Source organism: Malaclemys terrapin, chromosome 3 (assembly GCF_027887155.1).
Source record: "Malaclemys terrapin pileata isolate rMalTer1 chromosome 3, rMalTer1.hap1, whole genome shotgun sequence".
Taxonomy (NCBI): Eukaryota; Metazoa; Chordata; order Testudines; family Emydidae; genus Malaclemys; species Malaclemys terrapin.
In genome coordinates, this window is record NC_071507.1 from 207,953,951 (window position 1) to 207,981,866 (window position 27,916).

General features: G+C 55.7%; 1 protein-coding gene across 5 annotated transcripts in view; it reads left to right on the forward strand.

Moving 5' to 3' along the window:
• The window catches only part of LOC128833865 (cGMP-dependent protein kinase 1-like), a 57,161-nt gene that overhangs the window by 2,463 nt on the left and 26,782 nt on the right, over positions 1 to 27,916 (forward strand). For 2 of the 5 annotated variants that reach the window (XM_054022083.1, XM_054022086.1), the window contains exons 1-2: positions 3,594 to 3,678; positions 12,466 to 12,598. In XM_054022083.1, coding sequence (XP_053878058.1) covers positions 12,514 to 12,598 — 85 coding nt within the window. In that variant the 5' untranslated portion in view covers positions 3,594 to 3,678; positions 12,466 to 12,513. Of the gene's footprint in view, positions 1 to 532; positions 612 to 3,593; positions 3,679 to 9,792; positions 9,815 to 12,465; positions 12,599 to 14,933; positions 15,017 to 27,916 lie in introns of those variants that run through there. The other 3 variants (XM_054022084.1, XM_054022085.1, XM_054022087.1) reach the window with 3 other exon arrangements.

Genomic DNA, 27,916 nt, shown 5'->3' on the forward strand with positions numbered 1-27,916 from the left:
ACCTTTTCTTTAATGTGTGGATGTCCTGGCCGGCTGCTTGACAGGCCCTTGGGATTCCCATCTGCTGTACTTGTCCTCTGGCTAGCCACTGAGAGGAGCTCCGAGCACAGACCTGCCCCTGTTCTGCGCCAGGCCTATTCCCGCCCCCAGTGCCTGGCTGTGGAAGTACAAGCTCAAACCCTGCTCTGCCCCAGCCCTGCAGAGTGGCTGGGACTGGCAATGTTCACGAGCTGGCCCTACCTTCTCCTTTGGATCCCAATGTCCTACTTCACCGTCTCTGTGTCACAGGGCGGGCCTGGCAGCAGGAGGTGGGGCCGTGAAGCTGTCTGGAGGCACAAAGGTCCAGGCTGATAAGAGACTTGTTTATCCAGGGTCTTGTGCCCAGCCTCCAGACAGGGCAAATTTGGCAAGGAACCTTCTGAGTGAAAGCAAGCCGCCTGCCTTCCAGCTCCCCCGCAGGGCATTTCCAAATCCACACCAATCCCTCTCTGTGCCCTTGGGCCTCACTTCTCCTCCCCTTTTCTATTTCTAGCTCTTCTCTCCATCCCCTTGCTGTGAGCTGCTAGCCAGCTGCTGTGTTCCACCCAGAGGTGGCTGCATTTCTCTGGCAGGTGAGTAATTGTTACCCTACAGTCTGCAAAGCACTTGGGGATCCCAGGCTCTATATAGCTGTGGGGGATCATTATGCCTCCCACAGCCACTGTTTCCTGTTATGCCACCCACCTTCCTGAGGAGTTTGAGAGCTGGGATCTAGGAGTTATCCCTCTGAAATTAGACTGTCATCCATGGGTAGGGCCCCTACCAAATTCAGGGTCCACTTTGGTCAATTTCAGGGTCATAGGTTTTTAAAAATTGTCAATTTCATGATTTCAGCTATTTAAATCTGAAATTTCACAGTGTTGTAATGGTAGGGTCCTGACCCAAAAAGGAGTTGTGGGCGGGTTGCAAGGTTATTGTAGGTGGGGGGCTGCAGTACTGCTACCCTTCTGCGCTGCTGCTGGTGGCAGCGCTGCCTTCAGAGCTGGGTGTCTGGCCAATAGTGGCCGCTCTCCAGCCACCCAGCTCTGAAGGCAGCGCAGAAGTAAGGGTGGCAATACTGTCACCCCCGTAAAATAACTTTGTGACCCCCCCCTTGCAACCCACTTTTGGGTCAGGACCCCCAATTTGAGAACACTAGTCTCCCCTGTGAAATCTGCAAAAAGAACAGGAGTACTTGGGGCACCTTAGAGACTTTGTCAGTCTCTAAGGTGCCCCAAGTACTCCTGTTGTTTTTGCGGATACAGACTAACACGGCTGCTACTCTGAAACCTGTGAAATCTGTACAGTATAGGGTAAAAGCAGATAAAAAAACCTGTGTCACGGCCCAGGACGTGTTTTTCATGGCTGTGAATTTGGTAGGGCCCTACCCATGGGCCTGCCCGTTTCCCTGTGTTTGAATTCCCTGCCGTTATTCCCAACAGTACCCTGTCCAGTCTGTCTCCTCTTTCCAGGGGGTTGCATCCCACTCGGCCCCATGGGATTATCATCCACACTGAGGACATCCCAGGCCCAGACTGGGGAGAGGAGATGGAGCTACAATTATGGGCGGAGCTATGGGTTAAAGCAATTCATCATGACAGGCGGCATGGCCTGGTGGCCCGTCACTGCAGCTGGGGGAGAACTGCAGGTCCCTACAGCCCAGCAGAGATGGCCCGAGCCCTCCAGGGCAGCTGCTAATGGGCCTCTAGAGAAAGAGCCTGCAGTGACCCTGGCTGGAAGGAGAAGCAAAGGGCTCCCCCATGCTCATGCTCCAGGCCAGAGCAGCTGCAGGGTATCAGGAAGGCCATTTCTGTCCATGAGATCGTGTGGCAGTTAGGTGCTGGGGGGGGGGAAGGGGGAAAACAGGGTGCTATCACATAAGAACGGCCAGGCTGGGTCAGATCAAAGGTCCATCTAGCCCAGTGTCCGGTCTGCCAACAGTGGCCAATGCCAGGTGCCCCAGAGGGAATGAACAGAACAGGGAATCATCAAGTGATGCATCCCCTGTCGCCCATTCCCAGTTTCTGGCAAACAGAGGCTAGGGACACCATCCCTACCCCGCCTGGCTAATAGCCACTGATGGACCTGTCCTCCACAAATGTATCTAGTTCTTTTTTGAACCCCATTATAATCTTGGCCTTCACAACATCCCCTGGCAAGGAGTTCCACATGTTGACTGTGCGTTGTGTGAAGAAATACTTCCTTTTGTTTGTTTTAAACCTGCTGCCTGTCAATTTCATTGGGTGATTCCTAGTTTGTGTGTTATGTGACGGGTAAATAACACTTCGCTATTCACTTTCTCCACCCCAGTCATGGTTTTATAGACCTCTATCATATCCCCCCTTAGTCGTCTCTTTCCAAGCTGAACACTCTAATGTTTGGCGTCTCGCCTTGTACGGAAGCTGTTTCATACCCCTGATCATCTTTGCTGTCCTTCTTTGAACCTTTTCCAGTTCCACTCTATTGTTTTTGAGATGGGGTGACCAGGTCTGTGTGCAGTATTCAAGGGGTGGGCGTCCCATGGATTTATATAGTGGCATTAGGATATTGTCTGTCTTCTTAGCTATCCCTTTCCTAATAGTTCCTAAAGTATTCTTAGCCTTTTTGACCGCTGCTGCGCATCGAGCTGAAATTTTCAGAGAACTATCCACAGTGACCCCCAGATCCCTTTCCTGGGTGTTACCAGCTAATTTCGACCCCATCACTGTATGTGTGTGGTTGGGATTATGTTTCCAATGTGCATTTCTTTGCCATTTGGTTGCCCAGCCACGCAGTTTTGTGACTCCAACTCCTTGCACTCAGCTGTGGACTTAACTATCTTAAACAATTTTGTATCATCTGCAGACTTTGCCACCTCGCTGTTCACCCCCTATTCCAGCTCACTGGGGACTATGTTGAACACACAGGTCCCGGTACAGACCCCTGGGACCTGCTATTTACCTCTCTCCAGTTACTGATCCAGGAGAGGACCTTCCCTCTTACCCCATGGCTCCTTAGTTACCGCAAGAGCCTTTGGTGAGGGACCTTGTCAAAGGCTTTCTGAAAGTCCAAGTAATTCTAAAACTATTAGAGGAAATTCTTACTTCATCCCCATGCTATTCCCTGATGCCCCCGTGCCAATCTGCACAGTCCCCCGCGGGCTCTGCCGAGCAGCTGTGATGTGCTGTCACAACGCCCCTTTGGCTTCTTGAGACAGAGCTGCTGGCCCGTGTAGCCAGGAAGAGGCAGTGTGGCTTAGGGGTTGGAGCATGGGGAACTGGGAGTCAGGACCCTAGGGCGTTCTCACTGTGTCCCCCCAACCCCCCCCCCCAAAAAAACCGTTCTGCACCTCAGTTGCCCCAGCTGCTCTGCTCCCCCCCCCTCCCCCAGCTGTGTGCGAAGTGCTGGCGGTGGCAGATGCGCCAGCCCCAGCGAGGAGCTCCCCTCCCTGCCATGGCACATGAGTCAGAGCCTAGCTCTTCCCTCTGCCAGCATGTGGGAGGGAGGAGAGGCGGCAGACGGGGCTTGGCTGGGGAGATGCACCTGAGGGAGGGCTCGGCTTGGACCGCCCATGGTTAATGTGTCATCGCGGGGCTGCTGCCTCCAAGGGGCCCTGCAGCTAGGCCGGGGGGTGGAGGCCAGGGAGACCTGCCAGTGAGTGAGGAGCGCGGCTGGGCACAGGTAGGTTGGCTCTGTGCCAGGGGGCAGAGTCAGGGATGTGGGGGGAAGGGCAAGGGGGGCTGGGGGGCTCCTGCAGCCAGCGATGCTGTGGGAGGAGGGTGCAGCCGTTTCAGTCTGATTGCTGCAAGCGCAGGGGAGCTGCTGCCAGCTTGTGGGGGTGGGGGTTAGTCCGGACCCTGGCACCAGTGGGTGCTTGTGTCTGGGGCGGGGAGGGTGCCTGCAGGTAAGATCTAGGGAGATTGGAAGGGCACCTGGGCATGGGTGCCTGCGTGTCTTGGCATGCGTGTAGAGCCATGCGCCCGTGGCTCTGGTGCCAGGCTGGTGTCCCTGGCCCCAGCGGGCCCCGCACGGCGGCATGGGAGCCCTGCGCAGGGCACTGCTTCTGTAGGCGTTTCCTTCCCGCTCACCCTCCCTTGCTGACCTTTGCCTTGGAAGGAGCTGGCCCCTTGCTATGCTCTCCGGGTGGCTCTCAGGCCCCCGCCCCCAGCAGGACGCGCTGTGCTGCACTGGGGCACCGGCAGCGCTGGGGGTAGAGCCCAACCGTGCCCGGTCCTCCCCAGCGCAGGGAGGGTGTCTGGGAGCTGGTGTGACATGGGCAGGACAGTGACGCCAGCTCTGGCAGTGCAGGAACCGACCTGGGCCCGCTCCCGGCTGCCCGGTGGGCCTGGCTGGGAGGAGCAGGAGCCAGGCTGGGAGATGCCAGAGCCATTGCTGGGATCTTGGGGTCTGAGCAGGGATCCCCTGGCCCGGGCCCAGTGGCCCACCCAGTGTAGCTGGGAGCTGTGCACAGCAGACACAGCTCAGGGCCTGGAGGGACGAGCTTTCCAGATTCGAATGAAACCCCCTGTAAAGCAAGTGCCTCATCCTGGGGGCATCCGGGGTCTCCCGGGACCCGCCGAGCCGCACCTGGCCTCTCCGGTCCCCCTCAGCCACACACAGGGTGAGCATCGGGTCGGAGTCCTGCCCAGTGCTGGCCAGAGACCTGCCATTCCCAGAGCAGCCCGGCTAGTGGAGACACTTGACGGAACCCCCCGGCCCTGAGTAATTGTTAAACACTGACACCCCATTGCTGGCCGGACGTGGTCCAGGGTCAGCTGCCCCCCCACTGGACCTTCCTCTGCCGAGGGGCCCTGGCCCATCACCCCTGGGCTGCAGCCCCTGCCTCGCCGAGCGGCGGTTTGGGACTCCACCAACTACTGCGCCCCAAGAGATTGGGTTATTGTTATAGCCCCTCCGGGACCAATCCTCCCCCAGCCCCCAGATCAGTCCTTCCCTGCAGGGGTGGGCACCATCCTGTGCCCCTTGCTGGGGAGGGGGTGGGGTCCTTTTCTTCCCCCTCCGTGGTGTGAGACTGGCCTCACCTGGCCGGGGGTGGAGAGCTCCACCTGCAGCAGCTCTGATTGGCTCCTCTGCCCCAAGGGGCGGGGCCTGTCAGAGGTGGGTCCCCTGGTGCTGTGCTGCGCGCTGGTTACTCAGACCTTGGGGGGGGGTATGTGCCCCCCCGTCACAGTTACTGCCCCCTCGCCTCCAGACTCTCCAGCACTGGGCCATCCCATGGCAGGTGTGGGGCAGGGGTCCCAAGACAGACATGGGGCAGGCAGTGTGGGGCAGCCGGCATGGGGTGGGGTCCTGAGGCAGACGTGGGGCAGGTAGCATGGGCCAACTGGTATGGGGCAGGGGTCCTGAGGCAGATGTGTGGCAGGCGTGAATAGATGGCCCAGGGAAGGTAGTGGGGGGGTATAGGGCGGGGGTCACAAGGTAGATGTGGGGCAGGCCGCATGGGCCAGGAAGTATGGGGCAGGGGCCTGAGGCAGATGTAGGGCAGGCATCGCAGAGCAGGTGAGGGGCACCGTGGGGTGGGTGTGGGGCCAGCAGACAGTGCCTGCAGCAGGGGAACAGCTGAGAGAACTGGGGCTGGAAGGGCTATTCCTGGCCATGGGGGGAGCCAGGGCGCGAGGCCGCTTCTGAGGCAGGACAGGCTCCGGCAGGGGGCTTGGGGCGTGGCCAGGGGGTGTGGAGCTCAGGCTGGGGTTGGGCAGTGGGGCTTAAATAGGAGGGCTCATGGATCAGGCAGGGGGCTGGGGGGGCCATGGGCGCAGGGCTCGGGCAGGGGGCTGTGGGACTATGGAGTGCAGGGCTTGGCAGGGGGCAGGGGGGCCATGGGGTGCAGAGCCTGGACAGGGGGGCCATGGGGCGCAGGGCTCGGGCAGGGGGCAGGGGGGGCATAGGGTGCAGGGCTTGGGCAGGAGGTTGGGGGGCCATGGGGCACAGGGCTCCGGCAGGAGGCTATGGGGCACAGGGCTTGGGCAGGAATCTGGGGGGCCATAGGGTGCAGGGCTTGGGCAGGGGGCTATGGGGCACAGGGCTTGGGCAGAAGGCTGGGGGGCCATGGGGCGCAGGGCTCGGGCAGGGGGCTATGGGGCACAGGGCTCCGGCAGGAGGCTATGGGGCACAGGGCTTGGGCAGGAATCTGGGGGGCCATAGGGTGCAGGGCTTGGGCAGGGGGCTATGGGGCACAGGGCTTGGGCAGAAGGCTGGGGGGCCATGGGGCGCAGGGCTCGGGCAGGGGGCTATGGGGCACAGGGCTCCGGCAGGAGGCTGGGGGACCATGGGGCGCAGGGCCTGGACAGGAGGCTGGGGGGCCATGGGGCACAGGGCCTGGGCAGGGGGGTATGGGGCACAGGGCTCCGGCAGGAGGCTGGGGGACCATGGGGCGCAGGGCCTGGACAGGAGGCTGGGGGGCCATGGGGCGCAGGGCCTGGACAGGGGGGCCATGGGGCACAGGGCTCCGGCAGGAGGCTGGGGGGGCCATGGGGCGCAGGGCCTGGGCGGGGGGCCATGGGGCTCGGGCAGGGGGCTGGGACACAGAGTCTCTGTCTCTGGCTGCCTCAATAGTTTAAACTCCTCAGTGATCTTGGGCACATTGGTCACATGCCCTGCAACGCTGTGTCCTCTGCAGCCTCCCTCCCAACAGCCCCCCTGGACCGCCCTGTCTCTGGTAAAGGAGTGATACTATTATTCCTGTCCTTACTAGTGTTACTGCCACCACCGGAGCATTGAATTTCAGAAGGGGAACTACACACAAATGAGGAAGTTAGTTAAACGGAAATTAAAAGGTACAGGGACTAGAGTGAAATCCCTGCAAGCTGCATGGACACTTTTTACTAGAGGCCCAACTTCAATGTCTCCCCCAAATTAAGAAACACAGGAGAACCAAAAAAGTGCCACCATGGCTAAACAGCAAAGTACAAGAAGCAGCGAGAGACAAAAAGGCATCCTTTAAAAAGGGGAAGTTAAATCCTAGAGAGGAAAATAAAAAAGGGCATAAACTCCGGCAAGTGAAGTGTAAAAATATAGTTAGGAAGGCCAAGAAAGAATTTGAAGAACAGCTAGCCAAAGACTCAAAAACTAACTGCAAAATGTTTTTAAGTACATCAGAAGCAGGAAGCCTGCTAACCAGCCAGTGGGGCCACTGGACGATTAAGATGCTAAAGGAGCATTCAAGGACGATAAAATCACAAATGAATTCTTTGCATTGGTCTTCATGGCTGAGAGTGTGAGGAAGATTCCCAAACCTGAGCCATTCTTCTTAGGTGACACGGTTTTACAAAAGGTAGATTGTGCCAAACCAACCTGATCTCCTTCTTTGAGAAGGTAACAGATTTTTTAGACAAAGGAAACGCAGTGGATCTAATTTACCTCGATTTCAGTAATGCATTTGATATGTTTCCACATGGGGAATTATTAGCTAAATTGGAAAAGATGGGGATCAATCTGAAAATTGAAAGGTGGATAAGGAACTGGTTAAAGGGGAGACTGGTTAAAGGGCTGAAAGGTGAACTGTCAGGCTGGAGGGAGGTTACTAGTGGAGTTCCTCAGGGATCAGTTTTGGGACCGATCTTGTTTAATCTTTTTTACTGACCTTGGCACAAAAAGTGGAAATGTGCTAATAAAATTTGCGGATGGCACAAAGCTGGGAGGTATTGCCCATACAGAGACGGACCGGGATATCATACAGAAAGATCTGGATGACCTTGTAAACTGGAGTAATAGGATGAAATTTAATAGTGAAAAGTGCAAGGTCATGCATTTAGGGATTAATAACAAGAATTTTGGTTATAAATTGGGGACACATCAGTTGGAAGTAACAGAGGAGGAGAAGGACCTCGGAGTATTGGTTGATCACAGGACAACTATGAGCCACCAATGTGATATGGCCGTTAAAAAAGCTAATGCGGTCTTGGGATGCATCAGGCGAGGTATTTCCAGTAGAGATAAGGAGGTGTTAGTACCGTTATACAAGGAACTGGTGAGACCTCATCTGGAATATTGTGTGCAGTTCTGGTCTCTCATGTTTAAGAAGGATGAATTCAAACTGGACAGAGAAGGGCTACTAGGATGATCTGAGGAATGGAAAACCTGTCTTATGAAAGGAGACTCAAAGAGCTTGGCTTGTTTAGCTTAACCAAAAGAAGGCTATGGGGAGATACGATTGCCCTCTATAAATACATCAGAGGGATAAATATCAGGGAGGGAAAGGAATGATTTAAGCTCAGTACCAATGTGGACACAAGAACAAATAGATATAAACTGGCCATCAGGAAGTTTAGACTTGAAATTAGACGAAGGTTTGTAACCATCAGAGGAGTGAAGTTCTGGAGCAGCCTCCCAAGGGGAGCAGTGGGGGCAAAAGACATATCTGGCTTCAAGACTAAGCTTGATAAGTTTATGGAGGGGATGGTATGATGGGATAGCCTCATTTTGGCAATTAATTGATCTTTGACTATTAGCGGTAAATATGCCCAATGGCTGTGATGGGATGTTCGATGGGGTGGGATCTGAGTTACTACAGAGAATTCTTTCCTGGGTGTCTGGCTGGTGAGTCTTGCCCACACGCTCAGGGTTTAGCTGATCGCCATATTTGGGGTCGGGAAGGAATTTTCCTCCAGGGCAGATTGGCAGAGGCCCTGGGGGTTTTTCGCCTTCTTCTGCAGCATGGGGCACGGGTCACTTGCTGGAGGATTCTCTGCACCTTGAGGTCTTTAAACCACGATTTGAGGACTTCAATAACTCAGATATAGGTCAGGGGTTTGACACAGGAGTGGGTGGGTGAGATTCTGTGGCCTGCGTTGTGCAGGTCAGACTAGATGATCATAATGGTTCCTTCTGACCTTAGAGTCTATGAGTCTAACAGTCCCAGACTGAGGTGTCATTAGAGGAGGTTTTGGAACAAATTGTTAAACTAAACAGTAATAAGTCACCAGGACCAGATCGTATCACCCAAGAGTTCTGAAGGAACTCACATGTGAAATTGCAGAACTCCTAACTGTGGTATGTAACCTATCATTGAAATCAGCTTCTGTACCAGATGACTGGAGGATAGCTAATGTGATGCCAATTTTTAAAAAGAGCTCCAGAGATGACCCTGGCAATTACAGGCCAGTAAGCCTGACTTCAGTACTGGGCAAACTGGTTAAAACTATAGTGAAGAACAGAATTGTCAGACACCGAGATGAACACCATTTGTTGGGGAAGAGTTAACATGGCCAGGGCCAGATTTCCAGTTAGGCACATGCCTAGGGCCACTGGCGTTCTAAGGGCGCCTCACCTCTGTAAAACTGTGCAACACAAAGATCAGCTGTAGGCGGGGTGGCGGGGTGGTGAAGATGCTGTGCCTAGGGGTGCGTAAAGGGTAAATCTGGCCCCTGAACACAGCTTTTGTAAAGGAAATCGCGCCTCACCAGTTTCAGTGACACCTACATAGCCCAACTTCATAACTTCCCATACGTTAATAGCACATACAATCCAATGAGATATCACTGTCTAGCAGATCAAGACTTTTAGAATGACACCTCACAGGGCATACTTTGTGTAAAACTTATCCTAATGATATGACAGTGGTGAATAAGGGGTGCCAGGGTGTCACAAACATATTCATAAATGATTTGGAAAAAGGGAGAACAGGAGTACTTGTGTTCTTCTTTTTGCGGATACAGACTAACACGGCTGTGTTGCGGAGTGTGGGGGAGTTAGGGCCCTGCACCCCTCTTCCCGAGATTCACTGCGACTCTCAACCAGCCAGTAAAGCAGAAGGTTTATTTAAGGACAGGAACACCGTCTCAAGCAGAGCGTGTAGGTACGACCAGACCCCCTCAATTAGGTCCCTCTGGGAGGTTCAGGGAGCTTAGACCCCAGCTTGGGGTTCCCTGCGTTGCACCACCCAGCCCCAACCGAAACTAAACTCCAAGCCCCTCCCGCTGCTCCTCTCCTTTGTCCAGTCTCCCGGGCAGAAGGTGTTAATTCTCCCCACCCCCCGTTCCTGGCTCAGGTTACAGCTCAGGTAGCTTCCTTCAAGGGAAGTCCCACATCCCCACTGCAATCCCCCTGCAACATTCCCAGGTCAAATCTGCCCTGCTCCCTGCTCCGTCACAGGCTGCTACTCTGAAACTTGGAAAAAGGGGTAAACAGTGAGGTGGCAAAATTTGCAGAAGAAATGAAACTACTCCAGATAGTTAAGCCCAAAGCAGACTGTGAAGAGTTACAAAGGGATCTCACAAAACTAAGTGATTGGGCAGCAGACTGGCAGATGAAATTTAATGTGGATAAATGCAAAGTAATGCACATTGGAAAACCTAATCCCAACTCTACGGATACAATGATGGGGCTAAATTTGCTGTTACCACTCAGGAAAGATCTTGGCGTCACTGTGGGTAGTTCTCTGAAAACATCCACTCAATGTGCAGCAGCCGTCAAAAAAGCGAACAGAATGCTGGGAATCATTAGGAAAGGGATAGATAATGAGACAGAAAATCTCATATTGCCTTTATATAAATCCATGGGACGCCCACATCTTAAAAAAGATCTATTGGAATTGGAAAAGGTTCAGAAAAGGGCAACAAAAATGATTAGGGGTCTGGAACGACTTCTGTATGAGAAGAGATTAATAAGACTGTTCAGCTGGGAAGAGATGACTAAGTGGGGATATGATAGAGGTCTATAAAATCATACCTGGTGTGGAAACAGTAAATAAGGAAGTGTTATTTACCCCTTCTCATACCACAAGAATCAGGAGTCACCAAATGAAATTAATAGGCAGCAGGTTTAAAACAAACAACAAGGAAGTATTTCTTCACACAACGCAGTCAACCTGTGGAACTCTTTGCCAGAGGATGTTGTGAAGGTCAAGACTATTACAGGGCTCAAAAAAGAACTAGATAAGTTCGTGGAGGACAGGTCCATCAATGGCTATTAGCCAGGCTGGGCAGGGATGGTGTCCCTAGCCTCTGTTTGCCAGAAATTGGGAATGAGCAACAGAGAATGATGATTCCCTGTTCTGTTCATTCCCTCTGGGGTACCTGGCATTGGTCACCGTCGGAAGACAGGACACTGGGCTAGATCAGTTGTCACCAACCTGTTGATCACGATCGACTGGTCGATCCTGGAGCTTCTGCCAGTCGATCATGATCTCCGGGCTGCTAAAAGCCCAGCGGCGCAGCAGGGCTCAGGCTGGCTGCCTGGCTGCCCCGGCCCCATGCCGCTCCTGGAAGTGACTGGCTGCTGGCACGTCTCTGCGGCCCTGGGGGCAGGTGGGAGGTGGCTCCATGTGATGTCCCCTACCCCAGGGGCTGCAGAGACGTGCCAGCAGCCAGCCACTTACGGAAGCGGTACGGGGCCGGGGCAGCCAGGCAGCCAGCCTGAGCCCTGCTGCGGCTGGATGCGAGCCGCCTGGGGTAAGCGCCTCCTGGCCGGAGCCTGCACCTTGCACCCCCTCCCGCACCCCAACCCCCTGTCCCAGCCCAGACCCCCCTCCTGTACCCAACTCCCTCCCAGAGCCCACACCCCTCACTCCTGCACCCCAAGCCACTGCCCCAGGCTCAGCCCAGAGCCCCCTCCCACACCCCACACCCCTGCCCCAGCCCAGTGAAAGAGAGGGAGGGGGGAATGGAGTGAATGGGTCGGGGCCTCGGGGAAGGGCCGGGGCAGATCCTGGGTTGATCTTAAATTCAAAAAGTGATCTTGTGCATAAAAAGGTTGGAGACCACTGGGCTAGATGGACCTTTGGTCTGACCCCACCTGGCTGTTCTTTGGTTCACTGATCCTGTTCACTCTTCCCTCACCCAAAGTGCCATGCAGTGTTGCTTGGTGCAGTTGAACAGCTGCTGTGTTCCACCCCAGAGGTGGCTGTGAGGGAGCATGGGGGGTAAATACAGTATCAGACACATGCAGGGTAATTTAAATTCCTCAGTGCCCCACAGTAGGGCTCTCACTCATTTAGTTATTCAGGGTTGCCTAGCTAAGGTGTGGAGCCAAGAATTCATGCCCACGTATGTGGGGTAGGGATGTACCACAGTTAGGAGATAGGTAAGAAGTTACGGCATGTAAAGCAAAGAGAACGTGGGGAGTTGGTAAGATTTGATGAACCAGCTGCGTGACTCAGTTTCCCCACTCCCTGGGTACTGCTGCCAGCCCCTGGGGGTGAAGCATTAATTCCTGCTCTGGGGTGGGAGGTGTGAGCTGCTGGAATCTCTGGGAGATTCTGTTCAGGTTCCTGATTCCCCCTCCCGCCCCCCCCCCCCCCCCCGGGCAGTTTCAGTGGGACCTGGGATTCTCCGTCCCATGTGTGGCATCGCCATGGGGCGGGATCCAGGCAGAGGCAGCTGCCGTGCCGTGCCGTGCCGTACGGTGCCGTGCCGAGGGTCCCTGGGTGTATGTGCGGCCAGCGGTGAGGCCGGGGAGGGCAGGATTTGCTCCGTCCTGCTAGTGCATGTCCCTGTCTGTCTCCAACAGCCCGAGGACTGCGTAGGACAGCTGCCCAGCCCCTGCCCAGGCTGGGAGATGGACCAGCAGCTGCGAGAGCGGTGGCTGGAGGAGCGGGAGTATCTGCAGAGCATGGCGAGGCAGAGGGGCTCACAGGAGCAGGGTAAGGGGGACGGGGTGCTCGGGGGGGGGGGGGGCATGTGGCTTTCCCTGCACCCCAGTGTACCAGATATGGACTGACTACAGGGCTTACCTCGGAGCAAGGTAGCCCCCGGCTGGGTACATCATTGGGCCCTGCCAATCTCGGCCTGGTCTGGCCGAGGTTCCTTGTCTAATAGGTGTTTTGCACACAGGGCCGCCTAGCGTGAACAGTGACACACCGTGCGACAGTCCATTAGCCATGATCTCCAACAGTCCTGGGAGAAGGGAGAGATTCCAAACAACTGAAAAAGGGCAAATCTCTAAAAAGGGAAATCAGGACAACCCGGGGAATTACAGACCAGTCAGCTGAACTTCTGTATCCGGAAAGATAATGGAGCAAATAATTAAGCAATCAGTTAGCAAACACCTAGAAGATAATAAGGTGATAAGTGACAGTCAGCATTGATTTGTCAAACCAACCTGATCGCTTTCTGTGACAGGGTAACAAGCCTTGTGGATGGGGGGAAGCGGTAGACGTGGTCTATCTTGACTTTAGTAAAGCTTCTGATACTGTCTCGCATGACCTGTTCATAAACAAACTAGGGAAATGCAACCTAGATGGAGCTACTATAAGGTGGGCCAGGTTGGAAAACTGTTCCCAGAGAGTAGTTATCAATGGTTCACAGTCAGGCTGGAAGGGCATAACGAGCGGGGTCCCGCAGGGATCGGTTCTGGGTCTGGTTCTGTTCAATATCTTCATCAGTGATTTAGAGAATGGCACACAGAGTACACTTATAAAGTTTGCGGATGATACCAAGCTGGGAGGGGTTGCAAGTGCTTTGGAGGACAGGATTAAAATTCAAAATGATCTGGACAAACTGGAGAAATGGTCTGAAATAAACAGGATGAAATTCAATAAGGACAAATGCAAAGTGCTCCACTCAGGAAGGAACAATCAGTTGCACGATGTGACGAAGTGGGACTGTTCTTAATGTTTCCACTGAATACTGTGTGGGTGCCTCAGTTTCCCCTATGCATTTCTTAAGTCTTTAGGTGGTGGGGAAAGGCCAGTGTGCATAAATCACTGACACTCTGTCTCCCTGGCAACAAATGGCCAGGGCCCTTCCTCCCCTGCAAGGAAATAGCTAAAGGTGAACATAGAGATCAGGTGACCTCCTGGCTCAGGAAAGAGACAAAGCCGGGAGAAGGAGGGGCGGAAGGGGGTTTCAGAGTTGGAGCTACCTGGGGACTAGGAGTGAGGGCAGACGTGGGTGTCTGGCTCTCTGAACCCCATAATGGACCCGGCTGAGTGGTCCCGTTCGCCGCTGTACCTACAAGCTCTGTTTTAGACCGTGTTCCTGTCATCTAATAAACCTCTGTTTTACTGGCTGGCTGAGAGTCACGTCTGACTGCGAAGTGGGGGATGCAGAACCCTCTGGCTGCCCCAGGACCCCGCCTGGGCGGACTCGCTGTGGGAAGCGCATGGAGGGGCATATGCTGAATGCTCCCAGGAGAGACCCAGGAGGTGAAGCCGTGTGAGCTTCTTGCCCTGAAGACGGTCTGCTCCAAGGGAGAGGAGGCTCCCCAGAGTCCTGCCTGGCTTTGTGGGGAGCAGTTCCAGAGCATTGCCCAGGGACTCCGTGACAACTGGTGGCAGCAGTGGGATGTATGGCACCCCGTGAATGGCGCTTCTTGCAGTAAGTGACTGGGGAGCAGTAAAACAGAGGGCGGATGGTTTCAGGGGGCGATTAACCCCTAGGAGTGTGTGACCAGCGAGAAGGACTGTTGGAGTAACTGCAGCGAGCAGTCTCAGGGGCGGAGGAGCCTGCCGCTCGACCCTGGGAGAGAGAAGGACGTTTGCAGTAACAGGGTCCCCTGGGGATTGCAGCCAGCGGTCCCAGGGGCAGAGGAGTCTGAAGCTCGACCCTGGCAAAGAGGTGGTGACCACGAGAAGGGCTGGCACACTAGGGGTTCTTCCTGAAAACTTTGTGGGAGCTGAGAGCACACGGGCCTCTGAATCCAAAGCAACTTGGGAACAGTGAAGTGATGGCCTATCACCATCTCCTCAAGAAGGACATTGTGATCCTGTGCAAAGAGAGGGTTACGCATTGGGAAGTTCACCAAGGCCCAGTTAATCGTGCAGCTGGAGGACGAGGACCGCTCTAAGGAGCAGATTCCTGACCCAGACGGGGCTACAAGAGGATCTGGAAGCAGCTGGAGCAGTAGCCAGGCATCCCCGAGAGTCTGGTCCCCAACCAGACGGGGGTCTTCACGGTCGGGTTCCCCATCGGGGGATCGGAGACGGATGGGACTGGAGCTGAGTCCGAGAGAGCGAGAGGACCATGAGAGAGAGCGAGAGCCCGAGGAAAAGCGGCAGGAGAAGCAGCGGCAGCATGGACTGGCGATGGTGGAGCGGAGAGGCCTAGGGGGCTCCCCAGGGGTGAGTGGGGATAGACCCCGGGCTGCCAGTTCCGCAGGGAGCCTCGACACTAAATTGCTGCCCCGGGTAAGGAGGGGGGGGATGTGGATGCCCACCACACGGCCTTCGAGCAGGTTGGCGATTTGAACCAGGCTGGCCCTGCGGAAAAGCCCTGGTATCTAGCTCCCTTGCTGGGTCCCAAGGCCATAGACGCTGTCAGCCAGATGGGTGGGGTGGTGGATAGACTCCCACTCCTGGCCCCGGCCTATATGTCTGCATGGAGTCTCCTGGGCTCAGGCCCCTCGGACCCCCAGTGGGAACACAAGGTGGTGGTCAATGGGGGGACATGCCTGGGGTGGCGAGACCCTGGGACAGAGAGAACTGTTGTCGGGCCCCGGGGGTGCAGCCGCAGATGCTGAGGGGCTGTGAGACCTGGGTGAAGGTCCCAGGGATGAAGCCCCTCGCCCTGCCTATGGCCTGGATCCCTGTGCAGACCCAGGAGGGGTCGGGCTGGCTGGTAGTTGGGGTTCTCCAGGATATCGGCTGTGAGGTCCTGTTGGGGGGTGACTGTGTCTCTTTGGGACAGGATCCAGGCCCTGCTGCTGTAACGGCCGAGGATTTGAATTTGAATCCTGCTAACCAATTGGCTAAGAGGGAAATGGTCAGTGAAAATGCAAATGACCTGGCTGGCAGGAGGGAGGGGCTGCTGGACAAATTGGAGAGAGTTCAGAGAAGAGCAACAGAAATGATTAAAGGTCTAGAAAACATGACAACAGAACATACGATCGGCCAGACTGGGTCAGCCCAAAGGTCCATCCAGCCCAGTGTCCTGTCTGCCGACACTGGCCAATGCCAGGTGCCCCAGAGGGAATGAACAGAACAGGGAATCGTCCAGTGATCCAGCCCCTGTTGCCATAGGTGCTGATATTCCCTCTGCCCGGTGGGTGCTCGACCCTCCCACCCCACCCCTGGCCCACCTTTTCCTGCCTTTGCACCATCCTTGCCCCCATTCCACCCCTTCCCCAAAGTCCCCACCCCTTCTCCGCCTCCTCCCCTGAGCGCACCGTGTCCCCTCTCCTCCCCCTCCCTCTGGGAAAGTCCTAAGCGGGAAGCACTAGGAGGGAGGGGGAGGAGCAGTGAGGCGGCACGCTTGGGAGGGGGGAGCTTGGCTGGTGGGTGCAGAGCACCCACTAATTTTTCCCCATGGGTGCTCCAGCCCTGGGGCACCCACGTAGTCAGCACCTATGTCTGTCGCCCATTCCCAGCTCCTGGCAAACAGAGGCTAGGAACACCATCCCTGTCCATCCTGGCTAATAGCCATTGATGGACCTATCCTCCATGAATTTATCTAGTTCTTGTTTGACCCCTGGTATAGTCTTGGGCTTCACAACATCCCCTGGCAAAGAGTTCCACAGACAGACTGCGCATTGTGTGACTTATGAGGGAAGACTGAAAAAATTGGGTTTTAGTCTGGAGAAGAGACGCCTGAGAGGGGACATGATCACAGTTTTCAAGTACGTAAAAGGTTGTTACAAGGAGGAGGGAGAAGAATTATTCTCCTTAACCTCTGAGGACACGACAAGAAACAACGGGCTTAAACTGCAGCAAGGGCGGTTTAGGTTGGACATTTGGAAAAAACTTCCTAACTGTCAGGGTGGTTAAGCACTGGAATAAATTGCCCAGGGAGGTTGTGGAATCTCCATCACTGGGGATTTTTAAGAGCAGGTTGGACAAACACCTGTCAGGGATGGTCTAGCTCAGCGGTTCTCAAACTTTATCAACCTGAGAACCCCCATTTTGATTTAAAATTTTTCGGGGACCCCCAAGTGCCCCCCTTCATAGCCCTTGCCCCACCCCCTTCCCCAAGGCCACGCCCCTGCTCACTCCATCCCCCCTCCCTCCATCACTCGCTCTCCCGCACCCTCACTCACTTTCACCAGGCTGGGGCAGGGACTTGGGGTGCAGGAGGTGGTGTGGGGGATGGGCTCTGGGAGGGAGTTTAGGTGCTGGGTGCAGGCTCTGGGCTGGGGCAGGGTGTTGGGGTGCAGGAGGTGGTGTGGGGGATGGGCTCTGGGAGGGAGTTTGGGTGCTGGGTGCAGGCTCTGGGCTGGGGCAGGGTGTTGGGGTGCAGGAGGGGGGGCAGTGCTTACCTTGGACGGCTCCCAAAAGCAACCAGCACGCCCCTCTGGCAGCGGCTCCTAGGTGGGGGGCCAGGGGGTCTCCGGGTGCTGCCCCTGCTTGCAGGCACCGCCCCTGCAGCTCCCATTGGCCACAGTTCCCAGCCAATGGGAGCTGTGGAGTCGGTGCTCGGGCCAGGGGCAGCGCGCGGAGACACCCCACCCCTCCAGGTCGCAGGGACGTGCTGTCTGCTTCTGGGAGCAGTGCGGACCCAGGGTCCCCACTCCTCCCCCTCCCTCGCAGTGCCTCCTTCACGCCTGTCGTTCCGCTGTCGCGCTGCCGGGGAAGTGCCGTGCTGATCAGTCTGTTACGAGTCTCTGAATCATGCTGGTTTTCTAATTACACGGAGCGATCCCGTAACAACTGGGTCGTCTGGCTGCCCATAGGTTGCAACAACTGGCTGTGGTCGGTCTAAAATCCTCGAGTTGTCGTCTTGTTCTGCATCCGCCATCTGTAGGGTTGGCTGGGTCAATTGTTCTTTCTGATCTCGGCTGTAGATGGCGATGGTTTCTGCTGAACTCTCCTCTGTCGGTCTTGATCACACAGGATCTGGGTGCTGAATTGTTTTGATTTATGACAGTTGGGGCTGTCCAGCCTTTTTCTTCATCCAGTTTGACGTGAACGTGGCCACTAGCTTCTGTCCCTGCAGGTCTCTGAGTGACGCCTGTTTTAAAAGTGCCACAAGCTCGTGTGGCTGTGTTACCATACGTCCTCTTTTTCCCGGACATGTCCGGCTTTTCGGCACTCAAACCCCCGTCCGGGGGGAATTGCCAAAAAGCCGAACATGTCCGGGAAAATGGCAGCTCTGCTCCTCCCCGACTCTTCGGCTCTGTTTAAGAGCCAGGCTGCCCGAGCGCTACCGGCTTCGGGCAGCCCCGTGCCTCCAGACCCTGCGCCGCCGGAGCCCGGGAGGGGAAGTGCCCGGCCGGCAGCTGGAGTCCGGAGGCAAGGGGGCTGTCCGAAGCCGGTAGCGCTCGGGCAGCCTGGCTCTTAAACAGAGCCGAAGAGGAGCAGAGCCTCCAGCCGCGGCTCTGCTCCTCTTCGCCTCTGTGTAACTGACACGGTGTCAGTTACACAGAGCCACCGCGCCGGGAGGCTCTGCTCCTCTTCGGCTCTGTTTAAGAGCCGGGCTGCCCGAGCACTACCAGCTTCGGGCAGCCCCCGTGCCTCCGGACCCTGCGCCACCAGAGCCCGGGAGGGGAAGTGCCCGGCTGGGGGCGCAGGGTCCGGAGGCATAGGGGCTGCCTGAAGCCCAAGCGCTACCGGCTTCACGGTTTGCTGGGCAGCCTCCAGACCCTGCGCCCCCGGCTGGGCGCTTCCCCTCCCGGGCTCCAGCTGCGCTGGGGAAGCGCCGGCTGGGGGCGCAGGGTCTGGGGGCTGCCCGGGAAACCGTGAAGCCGGTAGCACTCGGGCAGCCCTTTCCCCCTGGCTGGGAGTGGAAGGGAGGAGGGGGCGGAGTTAGGGTGGAGAAGGGGTGGGGTTGGGGCAGGGCTAGGGGTGGGGAAATGGGCGGGGTCAGGGCCCGTGGAGGGTCCTCTTTTCTTATTTTTGAGATATGGTAACCCTAGATTTGGCTGCTCTTCATGTCTGGGCACGTTCCAGAGCTGGCACAGTAGTTCTGAGTTGTCTTCCCATCAGGGGCTGTGCTGGCCTGTACCCAGTAGCTGCTGGTGTTTATCTGTAGCTCAGGAGGGCAAGGAATGGATCTTCCTGCTGTGGGGTTTCTTGGCTGTCTGCGCGGCTCTCTCAGCCTCGCCATTCGCTTGTGGGTAACGTGGGCTGCCAGGAAAACGATCTAAGTCATATTTTGTCCATGTGCCGTTATTGACATAAACTGTAACCATATCGATCATTGTTGCAGCCGCTGTTCTGTATTTGTACAAAGGTTGTCGTGTAAGGTGTCTATGGAAAGGTGATGGTTTGCTGGTTATGACGATGCTGTCTGTAGGTGTGTACCATTTTTGTAGTTGAAGTTAGGAATATTGGCTCTGTACTTGTATCTCAATGTGTTTGATTCCAAGTAGCCTCAGTGAAGCTTTTGGTCAGCTTCTGGAGAAGGGACTATTCCCAGTAAGTGCCGTCAAGAAACACTTAACGGACAATGGACCTTGGGCGAGTCCAATCCACATCGGAGCTTTCCTGGGAACCTTCAAACTAACATGTGAACAATGGTGCCAGCCTGTACAGAACTGAGTCAGGCCTGGACATGTGACTTGCCCATGTGATTCCAGGTCCATCTTGCTGCTGTGATTGTCCACAGGGAGAGGATATAAAAAGCTGCTGCATCTCCTCCATCTTGTCTTCAATCCTGCTTCTGACCTCTGCTGGGATTTTGCTACAAACTGAAGCTCTGAACAAAGGACTGAGGACCCATCCCAGTGGGGGATGTATTCCAGAGACTTGATTTGAACCTGCAGTTTATTCCATCGCTGCTGCAAGCCTGAACCAAGAACTGTGCCATTACTGTATGTAATTGATTCCATTTACCCAATTCTAACTCTCATCTCTATCTTTTTCCTTTTATGAATAAACCTTTAGATTTTAAATTCTAAAGGATTGGCAGCAGCGTGATTTGTGGGTAAGATCTGATTTGTATATTGACCTGGGTCTGGGGCTTGGTCCTTTGGGATCAGGAGAACCTTTTTTCTTTTACTGGGGTATTGGTTTTCATAACCATTTGTCCGCATAACGAGTGGCACTAGTGGTGATACTGGAAAACTGGAGTGTCTAAGGGAATTGTTTGTGTGACTTGTGGTTAGCCAGTGGGGTGAGACCGAAGTCCTCTTAGTCTGGCTGGTTTGGTTTGCCTTAGAGGTGGAAAAACTTCAGCCTTGGGCTGTAACTGCCCTGTTTTAGCAATTTGTCCTGAATTGTCACTCTCAGAAATGTCCCACCAGTGGCAGCATCGTCAGTGGCGTAGTCGTGCCAGAATCCACGGAACCAGGTCAATTCACCTTTGGGTCAGAACCCCACGCTATCCACATTTGAATTTTGGGATTGAGAGTTTGGTTGGTTAAAGAGCTGCTGCAATGGGTGAGCAAAGAGCATATGAGGGACTTGGCAAAAAAGCCCTGGAAGATTTGTGTTCGGAAAAGGGGATAAGCTTTAGAAAGACTAAAGCTACAAACCAAGGACAGAGAGAGCTGTTAATGGCCAGTGATCGGGGACAGGAGCACAGCCCTTACCTGAGGCTACAGAAGCTGCAGAAGCCATTGGAATGCAAAAGGCAGCAAATAAACTGCAACTTGAGCATGAACAGAGACTAGCAGCTCTTGGATGGCTGGAGAAGCAGACGATCGCCGAGATAGAGAAGCCAAAGGAAGAATGGCTGAATGGGAAAGAGAGGCTGATGGAAGAAAGAAGGAGGCTGACGAGAGAGGAAAGGGCTCGTGTCCAGAGCTGCCGGCTGCTGAGGAGAGAGTTCGCTAGATGCAACAAGAAACTGCCAGGCCTCAGCTCCAAGTCATAGAATCCTAGAATATCAGGGTTGGAAGGGACCTCAAGAGGTCATCTAGTCCAACCCCCTGCTCAAAGCAGGACCAATCCCCAACTAAATCATCCCAGCCAGGGCTTTGTCAAGCCGGGCCTTAAAAACCTCCAAGGAAGGAGATTCCACCACCTCCCTAGGGAACCCATTCCAGTGCTTCACCACCCTCCTAGTGACATAGTGCTTCCTAATATCCAACCTAGACCTCCCCCACTGCAACTTGAGACCATTGCTCCTTGTTCTGTCATCTGCCACCACTGAGAACAGTCTAGATCCATCCTCTTTGGAACCCCCCTTCAGGTAGTTGAAGGCTGCTATCAAATCCCCCCTCATTCTTCTCTTCTGGAGACTAAACAATCCCAGTTCTCTCAGCCTCTCCTCATAAGTCATGTGCTCCAGACCCCTCATCATTTTTGTTGCCCTCCGCTGGACTCTTTCCAATTTTTCCACATCCTTCTTGTAGTGTGGGGACCAAAACTGGACACAGTACTCCAGATGAGGCCTCAAGCAAGGGAAGAACAGCAGAAACTGTCCTCTTGAAAGTCCAGTTTCTACCAGTGTTGGGATGTTGTATAACTGAGCCGTTGTCTGGGTGTAACCAAATGTACCCCAACACTGCCACCTTTTATGTAAATGCTGTTTCTGTGAGTTCAGTAGAAGGTGACCCTACAAGTTGTGCCAGTGCTCTGTATGAGAGTGGTATTGAAACATTCATAGAGTGTAAAAGTCAATGGTAAAAGCTGTTTAGGGCAAATGACGGTTTCTAACATCACTCTGGTTAAAGCAGATCTGGTCAAAGAGGAAGATGATTTACCAAATCAGCGTGTGAATGTTGTAGTCCTCTAGGAGTTTACTGTCCGTGTGCCTTCAGCCAGAATCCACCTTGGATGGAATGGGGCTCAGCAGGGAGTTATAGCTGGGGTAAGGAACTGATTGCCTAAGGATCTTTTGATTGGGGAAGATGAACAGTGAAAGCTTTGTTCAGTCCAGGTAGCCAGAGCCAGTCACAGGACAGGAATGATCTTAAACCTGTGTCTGTTGTGGGCAATGATTTGCTGGGGAGGGTTTCTCCAAAGGTTTGTCTGAGGAGAAGAGCAGTGGGTCTGGGAATGAAGTGTCTGAATGTCTGTCTAATGTCTCAGACGTGAATCTGGAGTTAGATCAAGAGCAGAAGGATCTCATTGGCCAGGACAGTGATTCTCAGGAGCAGATTAAAGTGGATGGTCAGGTGCAAGCCATAGCTGAGGCCTTGGCTACACTGGTGCTGTACAGCACTGCAACTTGCTGCGCTCGGGGGTGTGAAAACGCCCCCCCCCCGAGCCCCCAGCGCAGCGAGTGCAGTGCTGTAAAGCGCCCGTGTAATCAGAGCCTGCAGCGCTGCACGCTCCCTCGCAGTGCTGCAGGCTATTCCCCTCGGAGAGGTGGAGTAGTACAGCGCTGCACGCTCCCTCGCAGTGCTGCAGGCTATTCCCCTCGGACAGGTGGAGTAGTACAGCGCTGCACGCTCCCTCGCAGTGCTGCACGCTATTCCCCTCGGACAGGTGGAGTAGTACAGCGCTGCACGCTCCCTCGCAGTGCTGCAGGCTATTCCCCTCGGACAGGTGGAGTAGTACAGCGCCGCACGCTCCCTCGCAGCGCTGCAGGCTATTCCCCTCGGACAGGTGGAGTAGTACAGCGCCGCACGCTCCCTCGCAGTGCTGCACGCTATTCCCCTCGGACAGGTGGAGTAGTACAGCGCCGCACGCTCCCTCGCAGTGCTGCACGCTATTCCCCTCGGAGAGGTGGAGTATTACAGCGCTGCACGCTCCCTCGCAGTGCTGCAGGCTATTCCCCTCGGAGAGGTGGAGTAGTACAGCGCTGCACGCTCGCTCGCAGCGCTGCAGGCTATTCCCCTCGGACAGGTGGAGTAGTACAGCGCCGCACGCTCGCTCGCAGCGCTGCACGCTATTCCCCTCGGACAGGTGGAGTATTACAGTGCTGCACGCTCCCTCGCAGCGCTGCAGGCTATTCCCCTCGGACAGGTGGAGTATTACAGCGCTGCACGCTCCCTCGCAGTGCTGCAGGCTATTCCCCTCGGACAGGTGGAGTATTACAGCGCTGCACGCTCGCTCGCAGTGCTGCAGGCTATTCCCCTCGGACAGGTGGAGTATTACAGCGCTGCACGCTCCCTCGCAGTGCTGCAGGCTATTCCCCTCGGACAGGTGGAGTAGTACAGCGCTGCACGGTCTCTCGCAGTGCTGCAGGCTATTCCCCTCGGACAGGTGGAGTATTACAGCGCTGCACGCTCCCTCGCAGCGCTGCAGGCTATTCCCCTCGGACAGGTGGAGTAGTACAGCGCTGCACGCTCCCTCGCAGTGCTGCAGGCTATTCCCCTCGGAGAGGTGGAGTATTACAGCCCTGCACGCTCCCTCGCAGTGCTGCACGCTATTCCCCTCGGACAGGTGGAGTATTACAGTGCTGCACGCTCCCTCGCAGTGCTGCACGCTATTCCCCTCGGACATGTGGAGTAGTACAGCGCTGCACGCTCCCTCGCAGCGCTGCACGCTATTCCCCTCGGAGAGGTGGAGTATTACAGCCCTGCACGCTCCCTCGCAGTGCTGCACGCTATTCCCCTCAGAGAGGTGGAGTATTACAGCCCTGCACGCTCTCTCGCAGCGCTGCAGGCTATTCCCCTCGGACAGGTGGAGTAGTACAGCGCTGCACGCTCCCTCGCAGCGCTGCACGCTATTCCCCTCGGAGAGGTGGAGTATTACAGCGCTGCACGCTCGCTCACAGCGCTGCAGGCTATTCCCCTCGGAGAGGTGGAGTATTACAGCGCTGCACGCTCCCTCGCAGTGCTGCAGGCTATTCCCCTCGGACAGGTGGAGTAGTACAGCGCTGCACGCTCCCTCGCAGTGCTGCAGGCTATTCCCCTCGGAGAGGTGGAGTATTACAGCCCTGCACGCTCCCTCGCAGTGCTGCACGCTATTCCCCTCGGACAGGTGGAGTATTACAGTGCTGCACGCTCCCTCGCAGTGCTGCACGCTATTCCCCTCGGACATGTGGAGTAGTACAGCGCTGCACGCTCCCTCGCAGCGCTGCACGCTATTCCCCTCGGAGAGGTGGAGTATTACAGCCCTGCACGCTCCCTCGCAGTGCTGCACGCTATTCCCCTCGGACATGTGGAGTATTACAGCGCTGCACGCTCGCTCACAGCGCTGCAGGCTATTCCCCTCAGACAGGTGGAGTATTACAGTGCTGCACGCTCCCTCGCAGTGCTGCACGCTATTCCCCTCGGAGAGGTGGAGTATTACAGCGCTGCACGCTCCCTCGCAGTGCTGCAGGCTATTCCCCTCGGAGAGGTGGAGTATCACAGTGCTGCACACTCACTCGCAGCGCTGCAGGCTATTCCCCTCAGACAGGTGGAGTATTACAGCCCTGCACGCTCGCTCACAGCGCTGCAGGCTATTCCCCTCGGAGAGGTGGAGTATTACAGCGCTGCACGCTCCCTCGCAGTGCTGCAGGCTATTCCCCTCGGACAGGTGGAGTATTACAGCGGGCACGCTATTCCCCTCGCAGAGGTGGAGTAGTACAGCGCTGCACGCTCCCTCGCAGTGCTGCAGGCTATTCCCCTCGGACAGGTGGAGTATTACAGCGCTGCACGCTCCCTCGCAGCGCTGCACGCTATTCCCCTCGGACAGGTGGAGTAGTACAGCGCCGCACGCTCGCTCGCAGCGCTGCAGGCTATTCCCCTCGGACAGGTGGAGTACTACAGCGCCGCACGCTCCCTCGCAGTGCTGCACGCTATTCCCCTCGGACAGGTGGAGTATTACAGCCCTGCACGCTCTCTCGCAGCGCTGCACGCTATTCCCCTCGGAGAGGTGGAGTAGTACAGCGCCGCACGCTCGCTCGCAGCGCTGCACGCTATTCCCCTCGGACAGGTGGAGTATTACAGCCCTGCACGCTCCCTCGCAGCGCTGCACGCTATTCCCCTCGGACAGGTGGAGTAGTACAGCGCCGCACGCTCGCTCGCAGCGCTGCAGGCTATTCCCCTCGGACAGGTGGAGTATTGCAGCGCTGCACGCTCCCTCGCAGCGCTGCACGCTATTCCCCTCGGACAGGTGGAGTATTACAGCGCCGCACGCTCCCTCGCAGTGCTGCAGGCTATTCCCCTCGGACAGGTGGAGTATTACAGCCCTGCACGCTCCCTCGCAGCGCTGCACGCTATTCCCCTCGGACAGGTGGAGTAGTACAGCGCCGCACGCTCGCTCGCAGCGCTGCAGGCTATTCCCCTCGGACAGGTGGAGTATTACAGCGCTGCACGCTCCCTCGCAGCGCTGCACGCTATTCCCCTCGGACAGGTGGAGTAGTACAGCGCCGCACGCTCGCTCGCAGCGCTGCACGCTATTCCCCTCGGACATGTGGAGTAGTACAGCGCTGCGAGAGAGCTCTCACAGCGCTGCACGCTATTCCCCTCGGACAGGTGGAGTATTACAGCGCTGCACGCTCTCTCGCAGCGCTGCACGCTATTCCCCTCGGAGAGGTGGAGTATTACAGCGCCGCACGCTCGCTCGCAGTGCTGCAGGCTATTCCCCTCGGACAGGTGGAGTAGTACAGCGCTGCACGCTCCCTCGCAGTGCTGCAGGCTATTCCCCTCGGAGAGGTGGAGTAGTACAGCGCCGCACGCTCCCTCGCAGTGCTGCAGGCTATTCCCCTCGGACAGGTGGAGTATTACAGCCCTGCACGCTCCCTCGCAGCGCTGCAGGCTATTCCCCTCGGACAGGTGGAGTATTACAGCCCTGCACGCTCCCTCGCAGTGCTGCACGCTATTCCCCTCGGAGAGGTGGAGTATTACAGCGCCGCACGCTCCCTCGCAGCGCTGCAGGCTATTCCCCTCAGACAGGTGGAGTAGTACAGCCCTGCACGCTCCCTCGCAGTGCTGCAAGCTATTCCCCTCGGACAGGTGGAGTAGTACAGCGCCGCACGCTCCCTCGCAGTGCTGCAGGCTATTCCCCTCGGAGAGGTGGAGTATTACAGCGCTGCACGCTCTCTCGCAGCGCTGCAGGCTATTCCCCTCGGACAGGTGGAGTAGTACAGCCCTGCACGCTCCCTCGCAGTGCTGCAAGCTATTCCCCTCGGACAGGTGGAGTAGTACAGCGCCGCACGCTCCCTCGCAGTGCTGCAGGCTATTCCCCTCGGACAGGTGGAGTATTACAGTGCTGCACGCTCCCTCGCAGCGCTGCACGCTATTCCCCTCGGACAGGTGGAGTAGTACAGCGCCGCACGCTCCCTCGCAGTGCTGCAGGCTATTCCCCTCGGAGAGGTGGAGTATTACAGCGCCGCACGCTCCCTCGCAGTGCTGCAGGCTATTCCCCTCGGAGAGGTGGAGTATTACAGCGCTGCACGCTCGCTCACAGCGCTGCACGCTATTCCCCTCGGAGAGGTGGAGTATTACAGTGCTGCACGCTCCCTCGCAGCGCTGCACGCTATTCCCCTCGGAGAGGTGGAGTATTACAGCGCTGCACGCTCCCTCGCAGCGCTGCAAGCTATTCCCCTCGGAGAGGTGGAGTAGTACAGCGCTGCACGCTCCCTCGCAGCGCTGCACGCTATTCCCCTCGGAGAGGTGGAGTATTACAGCGCTGCATGCTCCCTCGCAGCACTGCAAGCTATTCCCCTCGGAGAGGTGGAGCACTTGCAGCGCTGCGAGAGCGCTCTCGCCTTGGCAGCGCTGTGAATTCCCAAGTGTAGCCAAGGCCTGAGGAAGGAACGGGGAGATTTTGGACGGGTGACGGATTGGTGGCTGATACAGCTTGGAAAAGGGAACCGGAAAAGGGTCACTGTGATTTGCTGGCAGTAGCTCAGTGTCGTGAGAAGAGCGGCAGCGTATCTGTTGGGAGCGGCAAAGTGCCTGGTAAGGAAAGCTTGGAGGAGCCTGGGCAGCCTTGTGAGCTGATGGCTTTATCTAGTCAGCAGTTTGGGAAGGCCAGGAGAGTGGCAGATGAGTGTCCCTATCCCTTATCTGTTTCCTGTGCGAAGAATAGTGACAGTGAAGGAAATGTGCCTGTGTCTGTCAGGGGTATTGACTTGCCTATGGAGGAAGCTACCCCAGTCTCCAAGCAGTTGTCTGTGAACAGCCCTGTGTGCTGGGACAAGGGAAAGGAGATCCCAAGCTGTGTGTCAAAGGGGAAGGTTTCAGAGTGGTAGCCATGTTAGTCTGTTTCAGCCAAAAGAACGAGGAGTCCTTGTGGCATTTTAGAGACTAACAAATGTATTTGGGCATAAGCTTTTGTGGGCACAAGGAGAGCAGAAAGGGGATTTGATTGTGTTACCCATTGACACTTTGACAACTTGTAACAAGAAGGAAAAGATTCCTGAGCTTGTGTGTGGCAAAGGGAAGGAAAATGCTTCTTACTATGAAATCAAGCAGTTTGCCTGAAAGGGGATTGTGTAGAAATCCACCTAATGGGCCAGAGGTGATCCTGGATGTAAGTGAGACCCATACAGAGTCTGTTGCGGCTCAGAAAAGTGTTCCTTTAGAGCAAGCCCTAGGTGAAGAGGGTAAGGGCAGAATTTCTGTGAGCGGTGAATTGCTGCTTAGAGAAGCTCCTAGGGAAAGAAATCCTCATGGTACTTGGTGCAAGCAGTTTGCTGTAGCTGAAGCGTGTGAAAGTGATTTGATCAAGGAAGTTTCAGTTCCTGATGGCCAGAAATTTTCTGCTGAGAATGAACTCATTGACTGTGCTCTGGAAAGATCTAGTGTGGATAGCTCTGAGAAGGCTTCAGATGGAAGGAAAATTGTTAGGGAATTTGGACAGCCCATTAACCAAGTGGCTGTGCTTGACCAGTTTGTTGGGAAGACAATGTTGTAGGGACAGGAATGTCTCCATGTAGAGTCTGTGAGTGACCTGTCGGTGTCTCAGGTTCAGAGGGAAGGCTGCGTAGCTGAGTCTGCAGAGCAGAACAGCTGTGTATATACCCATGACTGTCTCTACTTTCTGTATGGGTGATAGACCCTCACCGCTTATCGACTGTTTCCTGATCCCGCCCACCGGTTACCCACCCCTCATTGGGGACATTGCAGTCTGTATATACTATGTTTCAGAGTAGCAGCCGTGTTAGTCTGTATCCGCAAAAAGAAGAACAGGAGTACTTGTGGCACCTTAGAGACTAACAAATTTATTAGAGCATAAGCTTTCGTGGACTACAGCCCACTTCTTTGGATGGGCAGTAGTCCACGAAAGCTTATGCTCTAATAAATTTGTTAGTCTCTAAGGTGC